The following is a 17,677-nucleotide window of genomic DNA, read 5'->3' as shown; positions in this document are numbered from 1 at the left end:
GGGAGGGGGGACCGGGATGGGGAATACATGTAAATCCATGGCTAATTCATTTCAATGTATGACAAAAACCACTGTAATGTTGTAAAGTAATTAGCCTCCAACTAATAAAAATAAATGGAAAAAAAAATGCTTTGCTGAAACATATTGAGGATTTAAGTGTTTTGCACACTAGCTGCCCTGGACTCCTTGCTTTTCACCTGAAATAAACACTGCACTTTCCTTCACAACAACTTAATGTCAGTAGATTGGCTTTACTGTGCACGGGCTAGCAGACCCAAGTTTGGTTCAGTAACAGGCTTCGCAGAGATACAAGAATAATAGACTGAGTGCTTGACAATATAAACAAGTATTCTACTTAATAGGTAGGAAGCTATAACTGGAGGGTCAAGGAACAAGGTCAAGTTATAGAATTCTGCCTACTATACCAGGGATGATAAAACCACCATTCTCCTCTTTCCCAAAGTGGCAATTCGAAATCTTCTGAAGGAGAATTATATGAGCTCTTCCAAGAGGGAGGATTATACTATTTATCATATGGAATGAAGAGAGGAGATGAAATATAAAAATTACTGAAGTCTCTCTAAGGCATGCCCACAGTTACAAGGGTGAACCTGTAAAGTATAATCAAACCCAATAATGGGACCTTCATCTATATCCATTGGCAATCTCTGCCATATTTGTATCCATTAAAGTTCCAAACACACCTACACTCTGCTTCAGCAATTCCACTTCTAGGAATAATGAGACACATGAAACCACATAGGTATAAAATTATTCACTGTAGCATTGCTTATAATAATAAAAAATTGGAAGTAAACTAAAGTTCCATTAAGAGAGGACTAATCAAAAAAAAATATGGTCTCTTCCTGCAATAGCTAATGTACAGCCATAAAAATGAACATAGAAGCTATTTATGTACCAGAAGAAATAACACTCAAAATTGTTATTAAGTGACAAAAGTAGAGCAAAGTGTATCATATGCTGCTTTTTATAAAACAGACAAAAAGAATTACAAACATATTTATTTATATAGTCATAGAGTAACTAGGTAAGGATATACACTCAGACAGTTATTCAGAGAATAAATGCATATTTGAATAAGATGTTGCAGGAAATTATTATTATTCGTCATGTCATACCTTGGACTTTATATCCATGTCAATCATATTTTAAAATAAAAGAAATTGCTTTTAAAAGTCGAGGAGAAAAAAAAAGGCAAGAATGCCACACTATCAGATTTCCCAAGCAGAGAACATACATACATACATACATACATAAGTCTCTTTGAAGTTTTAAGTGTCTCTCCAAAACAGCTGATGGTGAAAAAAAATGTAGTTAGTTTGCTTTTGCTTAGTTTGAAGAAGGAATACAGTCTGGCCTTAGTAGTTTAATTCTGCTATAAAGCTATAATAGAGAGCATAACTCCTTCTTCCCTCTGGTCTAGCCTGTATATAGAATTCAGTTACTACTTCTGGGATGTTTTACCATATTTTGGTGAAGACTTCAGTTAATATGTTAAACTAACAGCACTGGCTCCCAGATAGGCCATTATATAGCGAGGACATAATAAAACATCCTTTTCAGATATTGATTTCCTACCTTGGATTCCAGTTCTGTCACATGAGCAAATTTTTTATAGCCTATGAATACCTTTTTCCTCACTGAAAACACATGAATAATAATACCTACCACCTAGGGCAGCTGTGAAGATAAAATTTTTATTTAAAATTATTTATTTATTAAAATTTTTATTAATGCTTTTGCTCCTGCTGAAACACTCGAGAACACTCTGGAACTGTTAGCAACCAACACAAAGACATTTGTAGGACTATCATTAAGTTGCCTCCATAAATGATCAACCAAACTTGTCATTGCCAACAGTTAGGACTAGGCTGTCATTTGATCTCTAAACTATTTTATGTACTTCAGATCAAATAGATCACTTACCTGAGGGGATAACAAAAGGATTTAAAGTGGTGTTGCCTTTTTTACAAATATAGCCTAGTTTCTGAACACACTGTAGATTTTCCCATTTAGCATTTTTTCCAGGATTAAGTGACACACAGCTTTTTCCTGGTTCTGCTGATGGACTTCCTTTGGAGAAAAGAAAAAATAAAATTAGGATTACTATAGTATGACAAGTAGATAGACCCTCACAACCTCATGTGCTTATCCTTGACATTTAATGGATCCCCAGTTTTTTGCTACACATTCACAAAGAAATATTTACTGCCTACAGAGCAAAAGCTATTTTGGATATCTATTTGTTTTTTCATTGTTGGATCATCCCAGTACTTAAAATGTTGATTACACAAGTTTATTTCTTTGGTTTTTTTAAGACTTTTTTTTTTTTTATGTGGATCATCTTTAAAGTTTTAATTGAATTTGTTACAATATTGCTTCTGTTTTATATTTTGGGTTTCTTTTTTTTTTTGGCTGCAAGGCATATGGGATCCCAACTCTGTAACCAGGGACTGAATCTGCACCCCATATACTGGAAGGCAAAATACCAACCACTGGCCCAAGGAAGCTTCAGTAAGTTTACTTCTTTGAAATAACTTTTTCCCCCAATGAGATCAAATAATAAAGCTAAATCTTAAACCCTGAACAATTTTCACACTGGGCTGTTTTATGTATGAAAGTGAAACTATGAAAGTGTTAGTCACTCAGTCATGTCTGACTCTTTGCAACCCCATGGACTGCAGCCTGCCAGGATCCCCTGTCCATGGAATTTTTCCAGGCAAGAATACTGGAGTGGGTTGCCATTTCCTATTCCAGGAGATCTTCCCAACCCAAGGATTGAACCCAGGTCTCCTGCACTGCAGGTATTCTTTACCATCTGAGCCACCAGGAAAGCCCCTTATTTTATGTATGACAGGGGGGTAAATAACAAGAGTTTGTTGTGTGGATCATAACAAGAGTTTGTTGTGTGGATCACAACAAACTGTGGAAAATTCTTAAAGAGATGGGAATACCAGACCACCTGACGTGCCTCTTGAGAAACCTGTATTCAGGTCAGGAAGCAACAGTTAGAGCTGGACATGGAACAACACACTGGTTCCAAATAGGGAAACAAGTACATCAAGGCTGTATATTGTCACCCTGCTTATTTAACTTATACGCAGAGTACATCATGAGAAATGCTGGGCTGGATGAAGCACAAGCTGGAATCAAGATTGCTTAGAGAAATATCAATAACTTCAGATATGCAGAAGACACCACTCTTATGGCAGAAAGCAAGGAAGAACTAAAGAGCCTCTTGATGAAAGTGAAAGAGGAGAGTGAAAAAGTTGGCTTAAAACTCAACATTCAAAAAAAAAAACCTCAACATCCAGAAAACTAAGATCATGGCATCTGGTCCCATCACTTCATGGCAAATAGATGGGAAAACAATGGAAACAGTGACAGACTTTATTTTTTGGGCTACAAAATCACTGCAGATGGTGACTGCAGCCAGGAATTTAAAAGATGCTTGTTCCTTAGAAGAAAACAACCTAGACAGCGTATTAAAAAACAGAGATATTACTTTGCCAACGAAGATCTGTCTAGTCAAAGCTATGGTTTTTCCAGTAGTCATGCATGGATGTGAGAGTTGGACTATAAAGAAAGCTGAGCACCGAAGAACTGATGCTTTTGAACTGTGGTGTTGGAGAAGACTCTTGAGAGTCCCTTGGACTGCAGGGAGATCCAATCTGTCCATCCTAAAGGGAATCAGCCCTGAATATTCATTGGGAGGACTGATGCTGAAGGTGAAACTCCAATACTTTGGCCACCTCATGCGAAGAACTGACTCACTTGAAAAGACCCTAGTGCTGGGAAAGACTGAAGGCAGGAGAAGGGGACAACAGAGGATGAGCTGGTTGGATGGCATCACCGACTAAATGGACATGAGTTTGAGTAAACTCTAGGAGTTGGTGATGGACAGGGAGGCCTGGCATGCTGCTGTCCATGGGGTCGCAAAGAGTTGGACAAAGTGTTGGTCGCTCAGTTGAGCGACTGAACTGACTGACACAATATTTCAAACTAGCCATATTATACATAGTCAATACCCTTCCAAAAACCTAAGTCAAGCTAACTGTGAGAACCAGCTTAGATACTACCTGGACATGGGAAAATTTTTTACAGTTAGAAAGAAGAGGCAGGAAAGATGGCAATAGGAGGAGAAAGAGAGAAGAACGTCACCAAAAATGCAAGTCCGTGTGCCCAGATGAACAGGGAGGACAAACAATACTAAAAAAAACACTGGAATTTGGAACAGAGAATTGTTTGCTGTAGGACCATGTAAGAGGATAGGTGTCTCACGCCCCCAAGAACCCCAAAGTTACTGAAGCCCCTGCTTAGTCCATCAGTCATGTCCAACTCTTTGTGACCCCTTGCACTGCAGCGCACCAGGCTACTCTGTCTGTGGGATCCTCCAGGCAATGGATCTCCGACCCAGGGATAAAACCCACACGTCTTGCATTGCGGGCAGGTTCTTTACTGTCTGAGCCATCAGGGAAGGAAACCCGCACCAAACAAATGTTATTCTCTGTCCCGATAAGAAAGGGCAAGGTCCCAAGGCACAACGTTGACTCTCCAAGGTCCCAGTCCTGGCTAAGGAGAGCCAGAGCTCAGCTGATGGCTCCCTCAGGGCCAGGTCCCCCGACTCGGCCCAGCTGTCATCTCTGAAGGGAGCCAGGTGTCCAGCCCAGCTGGCCCTCAGGCTCCTCAGGCCACCCAAAGAGGGGAGACCAGCTCCCACAGACTGTGAGCCAGGCAGACTGCCAACACCAGGAGGTCGCAGAGGCGGGAATGGGGAGAGGTTCACCGCGGCCTCAAGGCGCAGGCCGAGGCAGTGGCTGGCCTTGGTGGGGGCTCTGGAGCCCAGCAGGACACAGCCCCCAGCCCTTCTGGCCCAAGGCCAAATGAGCTGAAGGGTCTCAGGGAGAAGCCCGGATCCACCTCAGACCATCACTCCAGTGTTGTCTGAATCTCCTCACTAACTGTCTTTTCTTGACGGTTGGCTGCTTGTGGGCAGGGCCCACTACAGCACCAACCAATGACTGAGCAGGACCACTATCGGCTGCTCCTTGACAGTTGGTCGCCAGTGGGAAGGTCTGAGGCACTGACCAATGGCTGAGCAGAACCACTATCGGCTGCTCCTTGACAGTTGGTCGCCAGTGGGAAGGTCTGAGGCACTGACCAATGGCTGAGCAGGACCACTATCGGCTGCTCCTTGACAGTTGGTCGCCAGTGGGAAGGTCTGAGGCACTGACCAATGGCTGAGCAGGACCGCTATCGGCTGCTCCTTGACAGTTGGTCGCCAGTGGGAAGGTCTGAGGCACTGACCAATGGCTGAGCAGGACCACTATCGGCTGCTCCTTGACAGTTGGTCGCCAGTGGGAAGGTCTGAGGCACTGACCAATGGCTGAGCAGGACCTGTTGCCTGGTTACAGACTACAGAGTAATGCGCAGCAATGGCTGCCGTGCCAAGGGCTGCGCTTCTCTGCATGCACTTACAGGAAGAGCTGCCAGAAGTAGCAGTGTGTGTTCAGTTGCTTCAGTCATGCCCATCTCTTCGTTACCCATGGACTGGAGCCCATCAGGCTCCTCTGTCCATGTGATTCTCCAGGCAAGAACACTGTAGTGGGTTGCCACGCCCTCCTTCAGGGGATCTTCCCCACCCAGGGATCAAGCCTGCATCTCCTGTAACTCTGCATTGCAGGTGGATTCTTTAGCTAAGCCAACTACTTCTAGGGAAGCCTAAAAGTAGTAATATGCCACCCTAAATGCTGACAAAGTATTCCCAAGAGCTCAGACTCTTTCTCAAGACTTTAAATTCAAGCCTATTGAAGAATATTTTTAACAGCTAACCTCTCATCCCATTGCTTACTAGAAAATTATTAAAAAACCAGGTCAAGTCAGCTTGGCTAATGTACTTGATACAAGAATTGATACCAACATTTTTCATGCTTTTCTATCACTTTAATATATGATTTTAAAACCAGGACTCAAAAAGAAGAGCTGCATCTCACAAGAGAAGATAGGGTGATGAGTCACACTTTGTTTATGACTCTGTTTAGTGACCTCTGACATGTATACAAGCTGAGTCTGGGCCAACTTTCCCTTCCTGCAAGGTGGAATCACATCACCTGCTCCATAAAACCTTTGTCAAAAGTGTTTGGAAGTTGCTTGAATAACACAAAAAGAAAAAACTGTTAGTGATGAGGATAAACCTTTTTAAATGTATTGCTATTATGGCCAAACTTTCACTATAACTGAACTAACAGATAAGGTACCAGTACTAGAAAGAAACTTTCAAGAAACAATATTTTACAGCTGGTAGTAATTAACTAATATATAAACTATTGAATCATAGTGTTATAGTTATTTACCAATAGAACACCAATACCAACTTTAATATATCAACTATTTGTTTTAAATGGTTACTATAGTTACATATTTGCATTCACACTTCCATGTCATTTGTGTAAAATATCATTACTTAAAATGTAGATGCATTTTAATAGATGTATTACTTCAGAAATACTAAACTGAATGTTTATTAAACAATTTATACAACTAACCACTTCTAATATCCCACAAGGTTTCTAATTTTTGTTTGAAGAAACTCTCATTTCAGAAGGTGATTTAATCTCGAACCTACTTCTCAGGAATTTGGTTTAACAAGAAAGGACATCTCTTTTCTCATTAATATTCCAATTTTATTCCTCACTTTCACCAAAGTTAACCCCTCAGTTTTATCACTGAACTCTTAGAATGCAAGTGGTTAAATCTAACAATAATTGTCACTTCAAACTGAGTAATAAAATGATCAATCTATAACAATTAAGCAACAAAGAATAAACTCTAATCCTCCAATAAATAATTAGTATTATCCAATCATCTGACTGAGTCAACTGGAAGTCTCTAATTTAATTTGACTGAGTCAGCAGGCAGACAAATCAAATTCTCACCCATAAAAAAGCATATCTTATATTCCCCTGCAGCAACATTTACGTCCCATATTCAGAGGAGAGCAGAGCTAACGCTAATGACAGACCTGTGACCATCGTGCACTGAAGCAATACATTGAAAGTCAAATTTCAGACTAAAATCTCATCAGTTTAAATCAACACATCTCTCTAAAAAATCCCCTCTCACGTTTTAGCATATCCAAATATTACCCACTTATTTCAAAGCTTTTCTTTTTCTTTTCAATATCGTAAGACTGTAACATGGAAAGTGGAGAGTTTAATCCTCTAAGCCAAATGCAAAAATCATTCGTGGCTTTAAAAAAGAACTTTGATCATATGAAAAAACACCACACCAGTATTTTCTATCACAGAAATGATAAATAGACATGACCCATCCTTTCCCACACCTACTGCAGACGTCACTAATCCTTACCTGCATGCTTCCCTAATAAATCAAGATTAGTATGGGATGGGGTGTGGGTTGGGAGTTTAGAATCATACTCAATAGAGAATGCCTCAGGGGTCCCCAACCTCGGTGATCTAATGCCTGATGATCTGAGGTGGGGCTAATGTAATAATAACAGAAGTAAAGTTCACAATAAGCGTAATGTTCTTGAGTGACCCCAAAACCACGACACGACTGAGTGACTAAACTGAACTGAACTGAACCTCTATGTTATGACAATGAAGAAATTAGTTCAGAGTCTTCTCTGTCCTTTAAAAACCTGGAAAACTATTGAAGGCTTGATTGTCCCCTATGTTTTTTGACAACTAAACTACAAATTGTTAACAAAATTGCTCATGAATGATTATGCTGTGACTGGAATTATTTTTAATCCAACTCTATTTGATTAAAAACAAGAGAAAATGGTGTTAATGTAGACTTTCAGATCATGATAACAATAACAGAAAAATGGCAAATATCTCATGGCTCAAGATAACGAGAAATTCTCCAGCCCAAAATAATTTAAATTTCTTAAATTCATAGTGTGTGTGTGGATGTAAATAAATATGTATAAAATATTTGAATATAATATGTAGCATTATATAATATCTCATAAATATAAAATCAAATATTTGAATATAATGCCTAGAGAATCAAGGATACTTTGAGAATATATACTTTTGAGTCCTGTACTGATTTGTGCAATAATCCTTCCAGATAAGTCCTTTTCCCAGAAAGCTGGAATATCCCCATAATTTTAGTGTATTCAAATCTAGCTGACAGGTTTCTAAGCAAGGTGAGAAATGGACTCCATTTGATGAAGTCTCCCAATTAGGCCCTTCATGATCTACATGTGAGCTGATGGAGATTTCCAAGGTACCAAGATAAATTAAATGTACATGAATTCAACCAGCTTAACTCCCCCCGCCCCCAGAGTTAATCAAACGAGCTTAATCCTACCTGGTAACCAGTTCAAATACCGGAACGGACTGCCCCCACTCCACTGCCATCCACTGTTAAGATTTAGACTGTTTAGTCCGATCCAGAGTCCTGAAGTCAGAGAATTGGTTAAACCTATAGGACAGAAGCAAAACAAAAACAAGACTGTCATTCAGAAAAGATGGTGACATCAAATTCAGAATTAAGTATTTTAATCAAAATGTATTAGAAAGAAGTCATGAAAATTATGCCTTGCAAATCTCCTCTGAGTCTCCTAACAACCTAAAAGCAAGTACAACTGTTACCTTCACTGGCAGGAAGAGAAACAAAGGTAAGAACATAGATAAGCAAGGAATGTTCTTGCTGGGAGTCTAACCCAGATATGATCAGGCCTCAGCCCCCATCATGTTGATGACTATTACAGGATCATGTGAACACGCTTCTAATTTGGAGACGACTCTCTTAGACTATCATCAAACCAAAACATGTTTAGTACATTTTAGAGAAAAAATAAGATTGATTTTGTATAAAAGTCACCATTTCCTATCATGAGAAGTTGAATACACATTTCAACCCATCACTCTTATTACCCTGCCCTCATATTTTAGAACTTACTCAGAATCTTTTAATGATATTTTTAAAATCAATTTTTTCCTCATGAAGATGTTGATTAAAATCTAAACACTACGTGCTTATTCTCCCACAAACAACGTTTTATTTAGGTAGTTCTCCGTATGTGCTTACTTGCTTCAGTCCTGTCCAACTCTTGTGACCACATGGACTGTAGCTGGCCAGGCTCCCCTGTCCACGGGATTCTCTAGGCAAGAATACTGGAGTGAGTTGCCATGCCCTCCTCCAGGGGATCTTTCCAACCCAGGGATCGAACCCGGGTCTCCTGCATCTCCTGCATTGCAGGCAGATTCTTTACCAGTGAGCCACATTTAGGCAGTTAATAAATCCTAATTACAGTGTTTCAAAGTCTGTGCTCAGCTTGAGATGGAATAAAAAACAAAACAGAAGCAACATGGATCTCAGCTCTCCTATGTTAAACAACTCTAATCTTTTATTGCTTATAACTTAAAAAAAAAATAGATCTGTTGTTCTCTATATATTATTTTTAGTTGATTAAAGAGTTAATGAAAAAGAAAACTACCCTTCATCTTAAATAAAATACCAACCTGAAATATCTGAAAACATAATTGGTAAACACAAATGGACCATTTTATCTTTACTGTTCCCTACAGGATATATTCCACAGTCAAATCTTTTGAATGGTGAAAATAACCACTTACTATATTCAAGGCTCTGTTTTTGCTCATTTTTAATCCTCACAGTCTCTGATTAGGTACTGCCATTTCCATTGTATGGATGAGGAATCTTACACTCAAAGAGTTTAGATGTCACGTGCAGAGCTGAAATTTAAACCTAGGTTCCTATGACATCTAATCCCAGACTCTATAGTTCTATGTAACCAACTAGGCTATCCAAATTCACTCAAACTTTCCCCAATTTTTCATTAGCATATATACACACATTCATGTGACAATGTGACAAATTCAAATAAATGGAGATTATATTGACTCCATGCCCCAAGATTGTATTTCACATTTTTTTTTTTTTGCAATTCCATATCCCATTAAAGCACAGATCACGTTCTTGGAGAACAGTGACCTGAATGCTATTCGTCATTTATTCAGCGTTTAGCAGAGAAGCACTTCCAAAGGAAGAACCCATTTGAGGATACTGACTAGGGTGATATTGATTAGGTAGGTTGATGCTTAATGAACTAAACTGGATTCAGTACTGGAGTTATTTACCAAAAAAATAAACCCTATTGTGTGATTTCTTTAAATAAAGTAATAAAAATGGGATGAAATTAAATACTGGCATGTAAAAAAAGCAGTGAAAGTTAATTCAGATTCACGTATTTTTATCAAGTGTTCTAGAAAAAGAAGTCTGAGTTAGCATGGCTCTTGCACATAGGCACTTTATATATAGGCTTCCTAAGTGGCTCAGTGGTAAAGCATGCATCTGCCAATGAAGGAGACTTGGGTTTGATCCCTAAGTCAGGAAGATCCTCTGGAGAAGGAAAGGCAATCCACTCCAGTATTTTTGCCTGGAAAATTTCATGGACAGAGGAGCCCAGAAGGCTGCAGTCCATGGAGTCACAGAGAGTTGGACATGACTAAGCAACTGAGCATGAGCACTTTATATACCTTGGAAATATCTAGTCCAATGTTTTCATTCTACAGATGGAGAACACTGAGGGAAGAGAGGATAAGAAACTTGTGAGAGTGAGACAGAGGATCAGGACTGGCACCCAGGGATTGCGTCAATGTTTTCAGGGGGTTCAATCTGTTCAAATTAAATTTGCCTGTCAGTTTCTAAGGAAACCAACAAAAACTGCCATCTCACCTTATTCATGTAAGCAAATAATTTATAAGGTGTCAGGAGGATATGCCTGTTTACTGGTATGTACCTTAGAAATGTCACTCTCGGATCTATATATCTAGATATATATATATATATATCTCGGATCTATATATATATCAGAATACTATATTTTATGCTAATTATTCTATTAAATACTATCAAACAATGGATTTTTCATAAATTATTTTCTTATTGAAATATAGCTGACATACAATATTATGTTAATTTCAGGTGTATTACATTATGTATCGCATGTGTATTATGCTATTTGACATTGCATAATTATGAAATGGTCACCACAATAAAGCTTAGTAACCATCTGGGCCCATACAAAGTTATTACAATAGAGTTGACCATATTCCTTATTTTATATCCCCATGACTTTGAAATATAACTGGAAGTTTGTACCTCTCAATCTCCTTTATCTATTTCACCTACTCCCCAACCAACCTCCCTTCTGGCAACCACCCATTTGCCCTCTGCATCTATGCATCTCTTCTCACTTTGCTATGCTTCATAGATTCCATATGTAAGTGACATCATGAGGTATTTATCTATGTCTGACTTATTTTATTTAGCATAATACCTTCTAGAACTAACCATGTTGTCTCAAATGGAAAATTTTCACTTCTTATGACTAATATTCCATTGTGTATGTATTTTTACCACATCTTCTTTCTCCATTTGTCTGTCAGTGAATACTTAAGTTGCATCCATGTCTTGGCTATTATAAATAATGCTGCAAAGAACACTGAAGTGTGTATGTCTTTCTGAATGAGTTCTTTGTTTTTTTATTTTCTGTAAATAATCAGAAGTAAACACAGCACAGCACACAGCAAAACTGCTGGATCATATGGCAGTCCTAGTTTTAATTTTTTGAGGGACCTCCATACTGTTCTCCATAATTGCTGCACCAATTTACATTCCCACCAAGAGTGCATGATTGTTCCCTTTTTGTTCACATCTTTGCCAGCATTTGTTGCCCTTTTGATAACAGCCACTGTAACAGATGTGAAGTGGTACCTCATGGTGGTTGTGATTCGCATTTCCCTGATGATTAATGATGCTGAACATCTTTTCACATGTATGTTTTCTTTGAGAAAATGTCTAAAATCAAGTTGTTTCAACTTCTGTCAGGCTTTGGGGGGTTTTTTGATGTTAGTTTATATGAAGTTTTCAGACTTGTTGGATATAGTTATTCCCCTGGTATTTTTAAAAACTTTAAAGAAGTATATCTAAGTTTTCAAAACTAAGAAGTTTTAAAAGGAACTGTAGGAAGAAATAAATTAGACTTTTCCTGAGATTGCTTAATTAAATTACTATGTTTAGCATAATGAGAAAAGATGATGGCTCTTTTAGAGAATTACCTGTTTCTGATATTCCTCATCTACTCTAGAAACTTCTAGGCTTGTTTTGAAGTTTACACTTCTTAAAATAGGGCCTAACCCTGAGTATATGTCCAATAAATGTAATCTATTGCTATTATTATCATTATCATTAATATTATTCTGGGCTTCCCTCATAGCTCAGTTGGTAAAGGATCTTCTCGCAATGTAGGAGACCCGGGTTCAACTCCTGGGTCGGGAAGATCCTCTGGAGAAGGAAACGGCAACCCACTCCAGTGTTCTTGCTTGGAGAATCCCATGGACAGAGGAGCCTAGCAGGCCACAGTCCATGGGACTGCAAAGAGTCAGACACGACTTAGCAATTAAACCACTACTCCATGCTGAATTAGAGTTGACAAAAAGTGCAACTGACAAATTCAAACTCTGTGTTATATGTCACTTAAACCTGATGAGTATCTTCCACAATTTTTTCTCTAACATGCTTGTAATTTCATAAAGAAGATTACCAAATGTTTTTAGTATTATTAGACAAAGCATCAATTCCACATGCTAAACTTTTTAATGTGTAATTTTTATGTATGCATTGTCTGAAACAGTTAATACCTACTTTTGAACTTACTTATAAGACACAGTAATGTCCAATATTACACCATATTTTTCTTTTCTAAACTGTAGTCCAATGTGTCCTCCAGCTACCACCATAGGAAACTGGCAAAAACAATCAGAGTAAACAAGTCAATTTCACTTCCTGTATCTTATTTCAGTTCTGTAAATCCTAATCGTGCACATACATAGTGATAAATCAGTTTCAAGAATTGAAGTTCAGTTGAGTGTCCCAACATTTTTTAGGGTAAAAGTAGAAGAGACGATGAAGTGATGATGGGTGATGTAAGAATTGGCTGCTGGGCAGAAGCCGTTAACCCAGCAGATAATGTGAATTCAGATTGCCAGTTTACTAGAATAAATTTACTAGAACAAGGGGCTGTTGACATCTAAATTAAGAAATCTCCTTCCTGCGTTGGGGACCACCAGATCTTTGCTTATTTTGTGAGTGAGACCTGGGCAGAGTGTAATGGGAAGATAGAGCTGAATTCCAATTCAGTTATTTTCTGAACATCTGGGATTAGGCAAAATTCTTAACTCATCCCTCCTTCTGTTACCTCGTCTATAAAGTGAAGACAATGATCCTTATTTACCAGGTTAGCATCAGCTTTAGAAATAAGGTTATGTCTGACACACAAAAGCTGTTTAACAAATAATAGCTGATTTGATCTCAGAGTCATGAAAGAGGCTTATACCTTTTTGTCAAATGAAATTTACTCCTAAAAATTCTCATATAAAATAAATCACATTTTATTTTAAAAGTATAACTATTGTATTTGTGGCTTTTAAAAAATTTTAGTGATCTACTTCCCAGAATGGAGTGAATGACCCCACTCACACCTTCATTTTCTAGAGTCTTTGCCAGTTTATGCCAACAAATTTCAAAAGGCATGACTATCTTCCTTCCAGAAAAACAAAAGTCTGTATTAATTTTTAAATTCTCCATCAGAATCCTTTTGTCCCCTCATGCTTGGTATTTCTGACTTAAGGAAAAGCAGGAGGGACTTCCCTGGTGATGCAAAGTTTAAGATTCTGTGCTTCCAATGCAGGGGGTATGGGTTTGATCTCTTGTCAGGGAACTAAGATCCCACATGCTGTGTGGTATGGCTAAAAATTTTTTAAAAAAGAAAAGAAAAGGCAGGAAAGACTACACATCTCATTTGAGAAGTCATTCTTACCCGGATTTCAATTCAAATTTGCTGACTGGAATTCCAGAGGCTTGGATGAGATTCAGCTAAGTATCTGAGGTGAACTCTGCCTCGCAATCTCTTTGGGCTTGTTTGCTCCGCTGAGGACACAATAATAGCCCTTGCTGATTAGGGAAGCATTTCCTGCAGCCAGCGCCTGATTGCAGAGCTGGAGCCAGAAATGTGGAAGTGAGTGGAGGGCTGGGCAGAGATGCTGTCCTGCCCACGTGGCCCGTTTGCTCTAAGCAGCTGGAAAGAGAGTCCAAAAGTAACCTGTGCTCTGTCCCTTAGCTTCTGGAAAGCCAGAGAACAAGCAAAACTCAAGAGTCAAGATAACACAACACACAAACAGATTTACTAAAAAAAAAAAAAAAGCCAAGTGAAACCATTTCAACTGATAGAGTTTTCTCTAACCCATGCAAGCCAGCACACATCATGCTAGCATTGTCTCAGCTCATCATTTCTCTTCCTTCATCATCTACATAAATTTCATCTATCTCTGTTTGTTTTCCTCTTCTTATCTTGATATGTGGTTATAAACATTGATCCCTCTGTACTTTGTCCCATCACTACATACAAAGGCCCCAAAGACCAACACAGACTAGGACAACCACCCCCAGTGAGGTCACAGTGCTTTTCTGTCTTCAATTCCCTTAATAATGCCTGAGAGAAAATGGCAACTGCAGTTACATTAATAGGAAAAAGGTTATACTTGGTGTTTTCAAAGTTATACTTGGTGCCTAACTATTGCAACAAAGCTTTCATCACAGTGGAGCCAGTTTTCATGATTTAGTCCTCAGAAATGGGCTAGAAGTAGAAAAATCTTTCTTAATAATGCCTTGTATATTTCACAAAGTTGTGCTAAAATATAATGCGTGTTACATTTTTTTCTACCTAAAATAGGATGCAATCAACATCTTCAAATTCAGTTTAAAAACAGTAACTTATAGGAGAAATGTGTTTCAGTTGATGGAGATATCATCCAAAAAGAGTTGGAGAAAGCAAAGTCCTAGATAATGAGGTAAGGCTGGGGACAACTTTGTCCCCCATACCAGGTAACACACACTTTCTCCCTTAACAGATGATGTCACTGCAGCATAGAAGCCTCAGGTATTACCCCCAAGGTCCCCCAGCTTCACAGATCAGAGGCTCAGGCAGTCAGGCTCCTAAGTCTTTGCCCTAAACCTCTGAGCTCTGCTGCCTGCTGTCCAGGCAGATGGAATTGGTAGGTGTTTTTGACACAGTGGGTACTGAATATAGTGTTTTACCAAGTGTGGTCCTCATCCACTTGAACCAGAATCACCTGGAAAATTGATCATATGCAGATTCCTGGGCTCCCACATTACACCTACTAATCTACAGTCTCTGGGGTTTGCACCCAGGCAGCTTCATTTTAACAAAGTTCCCTAAGGAAGGATAAGCAACTTCACACTTAAGAACCACTGTCTTCTTGCCATAAACTGACCACTGGTCCAAAAATATGAGGTTGAACTTCTAAATAATTGCTTTTCTTGTGTTGCATCCTCATTCGTCAGTCAGCAAATATTCTTCAATACTGTCTTCCTTGGAAGGTTCTGCTGTGAATCTCTCTGGGGGTGGGGACATACCTATTCATAAGACATCCCTCACTTTCAGCTGTCTGCCCCTCCAATCCTTTTTCTACACAGGATTCAGTTTGCTCTTTCCATGGCATTTAATGATAATTTGTATTTATTCGTTTGTTTTCTTATGTGTTTTCCCCATTGAACTTTAAGCTCCATGTGGCCAGGACATGACTGGCTTTGGTATCATTATATCCCTAAGACCTAGAACAGTGCCCCACGCACAGATACCACCATCTTGTAGAATGAATGTATATATAATTTAAAATGAATGTATATATAATTTATAATTTAAAATGAATATATATAATTTAGTAGGGGAAGTAGAACATATACAAGTAACTTTCACAAAACTGCTAAACAAATAAGAGAAATGCAGACAGAACGGGAGAAGACTGCATTTGAACTGGATAACATGTGGGGAATGCCAGGTACAAAAAATGCCATGGAAACAGATATGGAGGTGAGAAAGTATGAGGCATCAGATGAGAAGCCCAAAGCTTTTCTTTGTCAAGACTGTGAAAAGCACCAAGGGAAGCAGCATTCAGTGGACAGATGACAGCCCTTGGAAGGCAGGCAAAGATGTGTTGTTAATCATTTGATAAGAAATGAGAAGCCACTAAATTTTTTCAACATGGTGGTCACTGGAACAGAGATAGATTAAGCTAGAAGCAGGGTCAAGGTGAAAGGGAGGAGAGATTCTAGAGCAGGAAATGCTCTAGAATCATATGCAGATTCTCTTAGTCATATGCAGATGCTCTTAATTTCATACTTATTTCTGGTCTTGATCTCTCTGTTCCCCAAGCGTGGATTACAGAAGCTAAAAGAGAACCTCTCATCTCAAGCAAACACTAATTCTTTTCATTTTCACATATGAACAAATGCTAAAAAAAAAAAAAAAAAAAAAATGTAGAAATAGTATCAGTAAGATCTGAAAACCAGTAGTCTGGGAATTTGAGAGCCAGGAGGACAAAAAAAAAAAACCCAGCTCTTGTCCCTGTTTGTGGTGGAACTAAATTCTCCAATGCTAATGGAAAACCACTGACTTGAGGCTAGGCCTAGAATACCTGACCAGTCTGGCACCCGTGTCTTGTGTCTAAAACATCACTAATTGATCATGGCATCTTCTACTCTGAGCCCAGATTAATCCTCAGAATCCTTCTCAGCACAGGTTCTAGACACTGTCACAACTAATAGAAGAAAGTTGGCTACATTCAAGAGGGAGGGGACATATGTATACCTATAGCTGATTCACGTTGATATTTGATAGAAAGCAACAAAATTATGTAAAGCAATTATCCTTCAATTAAAAAATAAATAATAAAAAAAGAAAGTTGGCTCATGAGACAAAACCTATTTGTCATTTCAGGTGTCTTTTACAGGGTTCACATTTGTCATGCCCTCTGCACCATCTGTTTAGGATTGACTCTATCATGATATCTATAATTACTTGTGCTCTCTGCTTTTAAGTTAAACTGCAACCCACTCCAGTATTCTTGCCTGGAAAATTCCAAGGACAGAGGAGTCTGGCAGTCCATGGGTTCGCAAAGAGTTGGACACAACTGAGTGACTGAGCCTGCAAGCACGCATAGAAAGACAACAGTCATGACCTCACAACTCTGTTTTCATGTCACATCATTACCTGTCAGGTATGTCTGCTCATGTATCTCTGTGATGCTCAAGAGTTCAGCATCCTGTTGTTGGCAGCTCTTCCTCGCCTGGTGCCAAGTTAAAGCAGCTTTGGAATTTATCTGATAGTAAATGCTGGTCAATGGATCCTTAGTCCATAAGCTTTCACTGCCTTCAACTGCAAAAGAAGCCAAAAGGAATTGATGACATTACCCAGGGAAAGGATTTTCAGTGAACAATAGTTTTTAAACAATCTTGGTAGTACTAATGCCTAAAACATTGTGTTTCTTTTCCTTTTATTCTTTTTTACTTAGGTTTAAAGTGACTGTGAAATTGCCTTGACTCCTGAAATGAAGAAGAGGAATTTTCCAAAGATCCACTGCATTCCATTTCTTTCATGTGCCTTAAGAAAGAAAGGAAAGATATTTGTCTGTTTTTCCATTAGAATGCTAGAGATCAGATGAGTTGAGAAGTGAGGTAAATACAAAGATTAAGAACAGTGATAACAGGGATTTCCCTGGTGATCTAGTGGCGAAGA

General features: G+C 38.7%; 1 protein-coding gene across 7 annotated transcripts in view; it reads right to left on the bottom strand.

The window, feature by feature from the left end:
* Positions 1–17,677, bottom strand: part of MRC1 (mannose receptor C-type 1) — a 168,958-nt gene that overhangs the window by 78,984 nt on the left and 72,297 nt on the right. For all 7 annotated transcript variants that reach the window (XR_011489419.1, XM_070472119.1, XM_070472118.1 and 4 more), the window contains 3 exons: positions 17,153–17,317; positions 8,362–8,475; positions 1,948–2,094 (listed from right to left, as the gene is read on the bottom strand). Coding sequence is in view for 6 of the 7 variants with exons in the window: in XM_070472119.1 (XP_070328220.1) it covers positions 1,948–2,094; positions 8,362–8,475; positions 17,153–17,317 (426 nt within the window). In the remaining variant the exon portion in view is untranslated. The remainder of the gene's footprint in view (positions 1–1,947; positions 2,095–8,361; positions 8,476–17,152; positions 17,318–17,677) is intronic.

This window comes from Odocoileus virginianus, chromosome 9 (assembly GCF_023699985.2).
Source record: "Odocoileus virginianus isolate 20LAN1187 ecotype Illinois chromosome 9, Ovbor_1.2, whole genome shotgun sequence".
Taxonomy (NCBI): Eukaryota; Metazoa; Chordata; class Mammalia; order Artiodactyla; family Cervidae; genus Odocoileus; species Odocoileus virginianus.
This window is presented reverse-complemented; position numbering and strand designations above follow the sequence as displayed.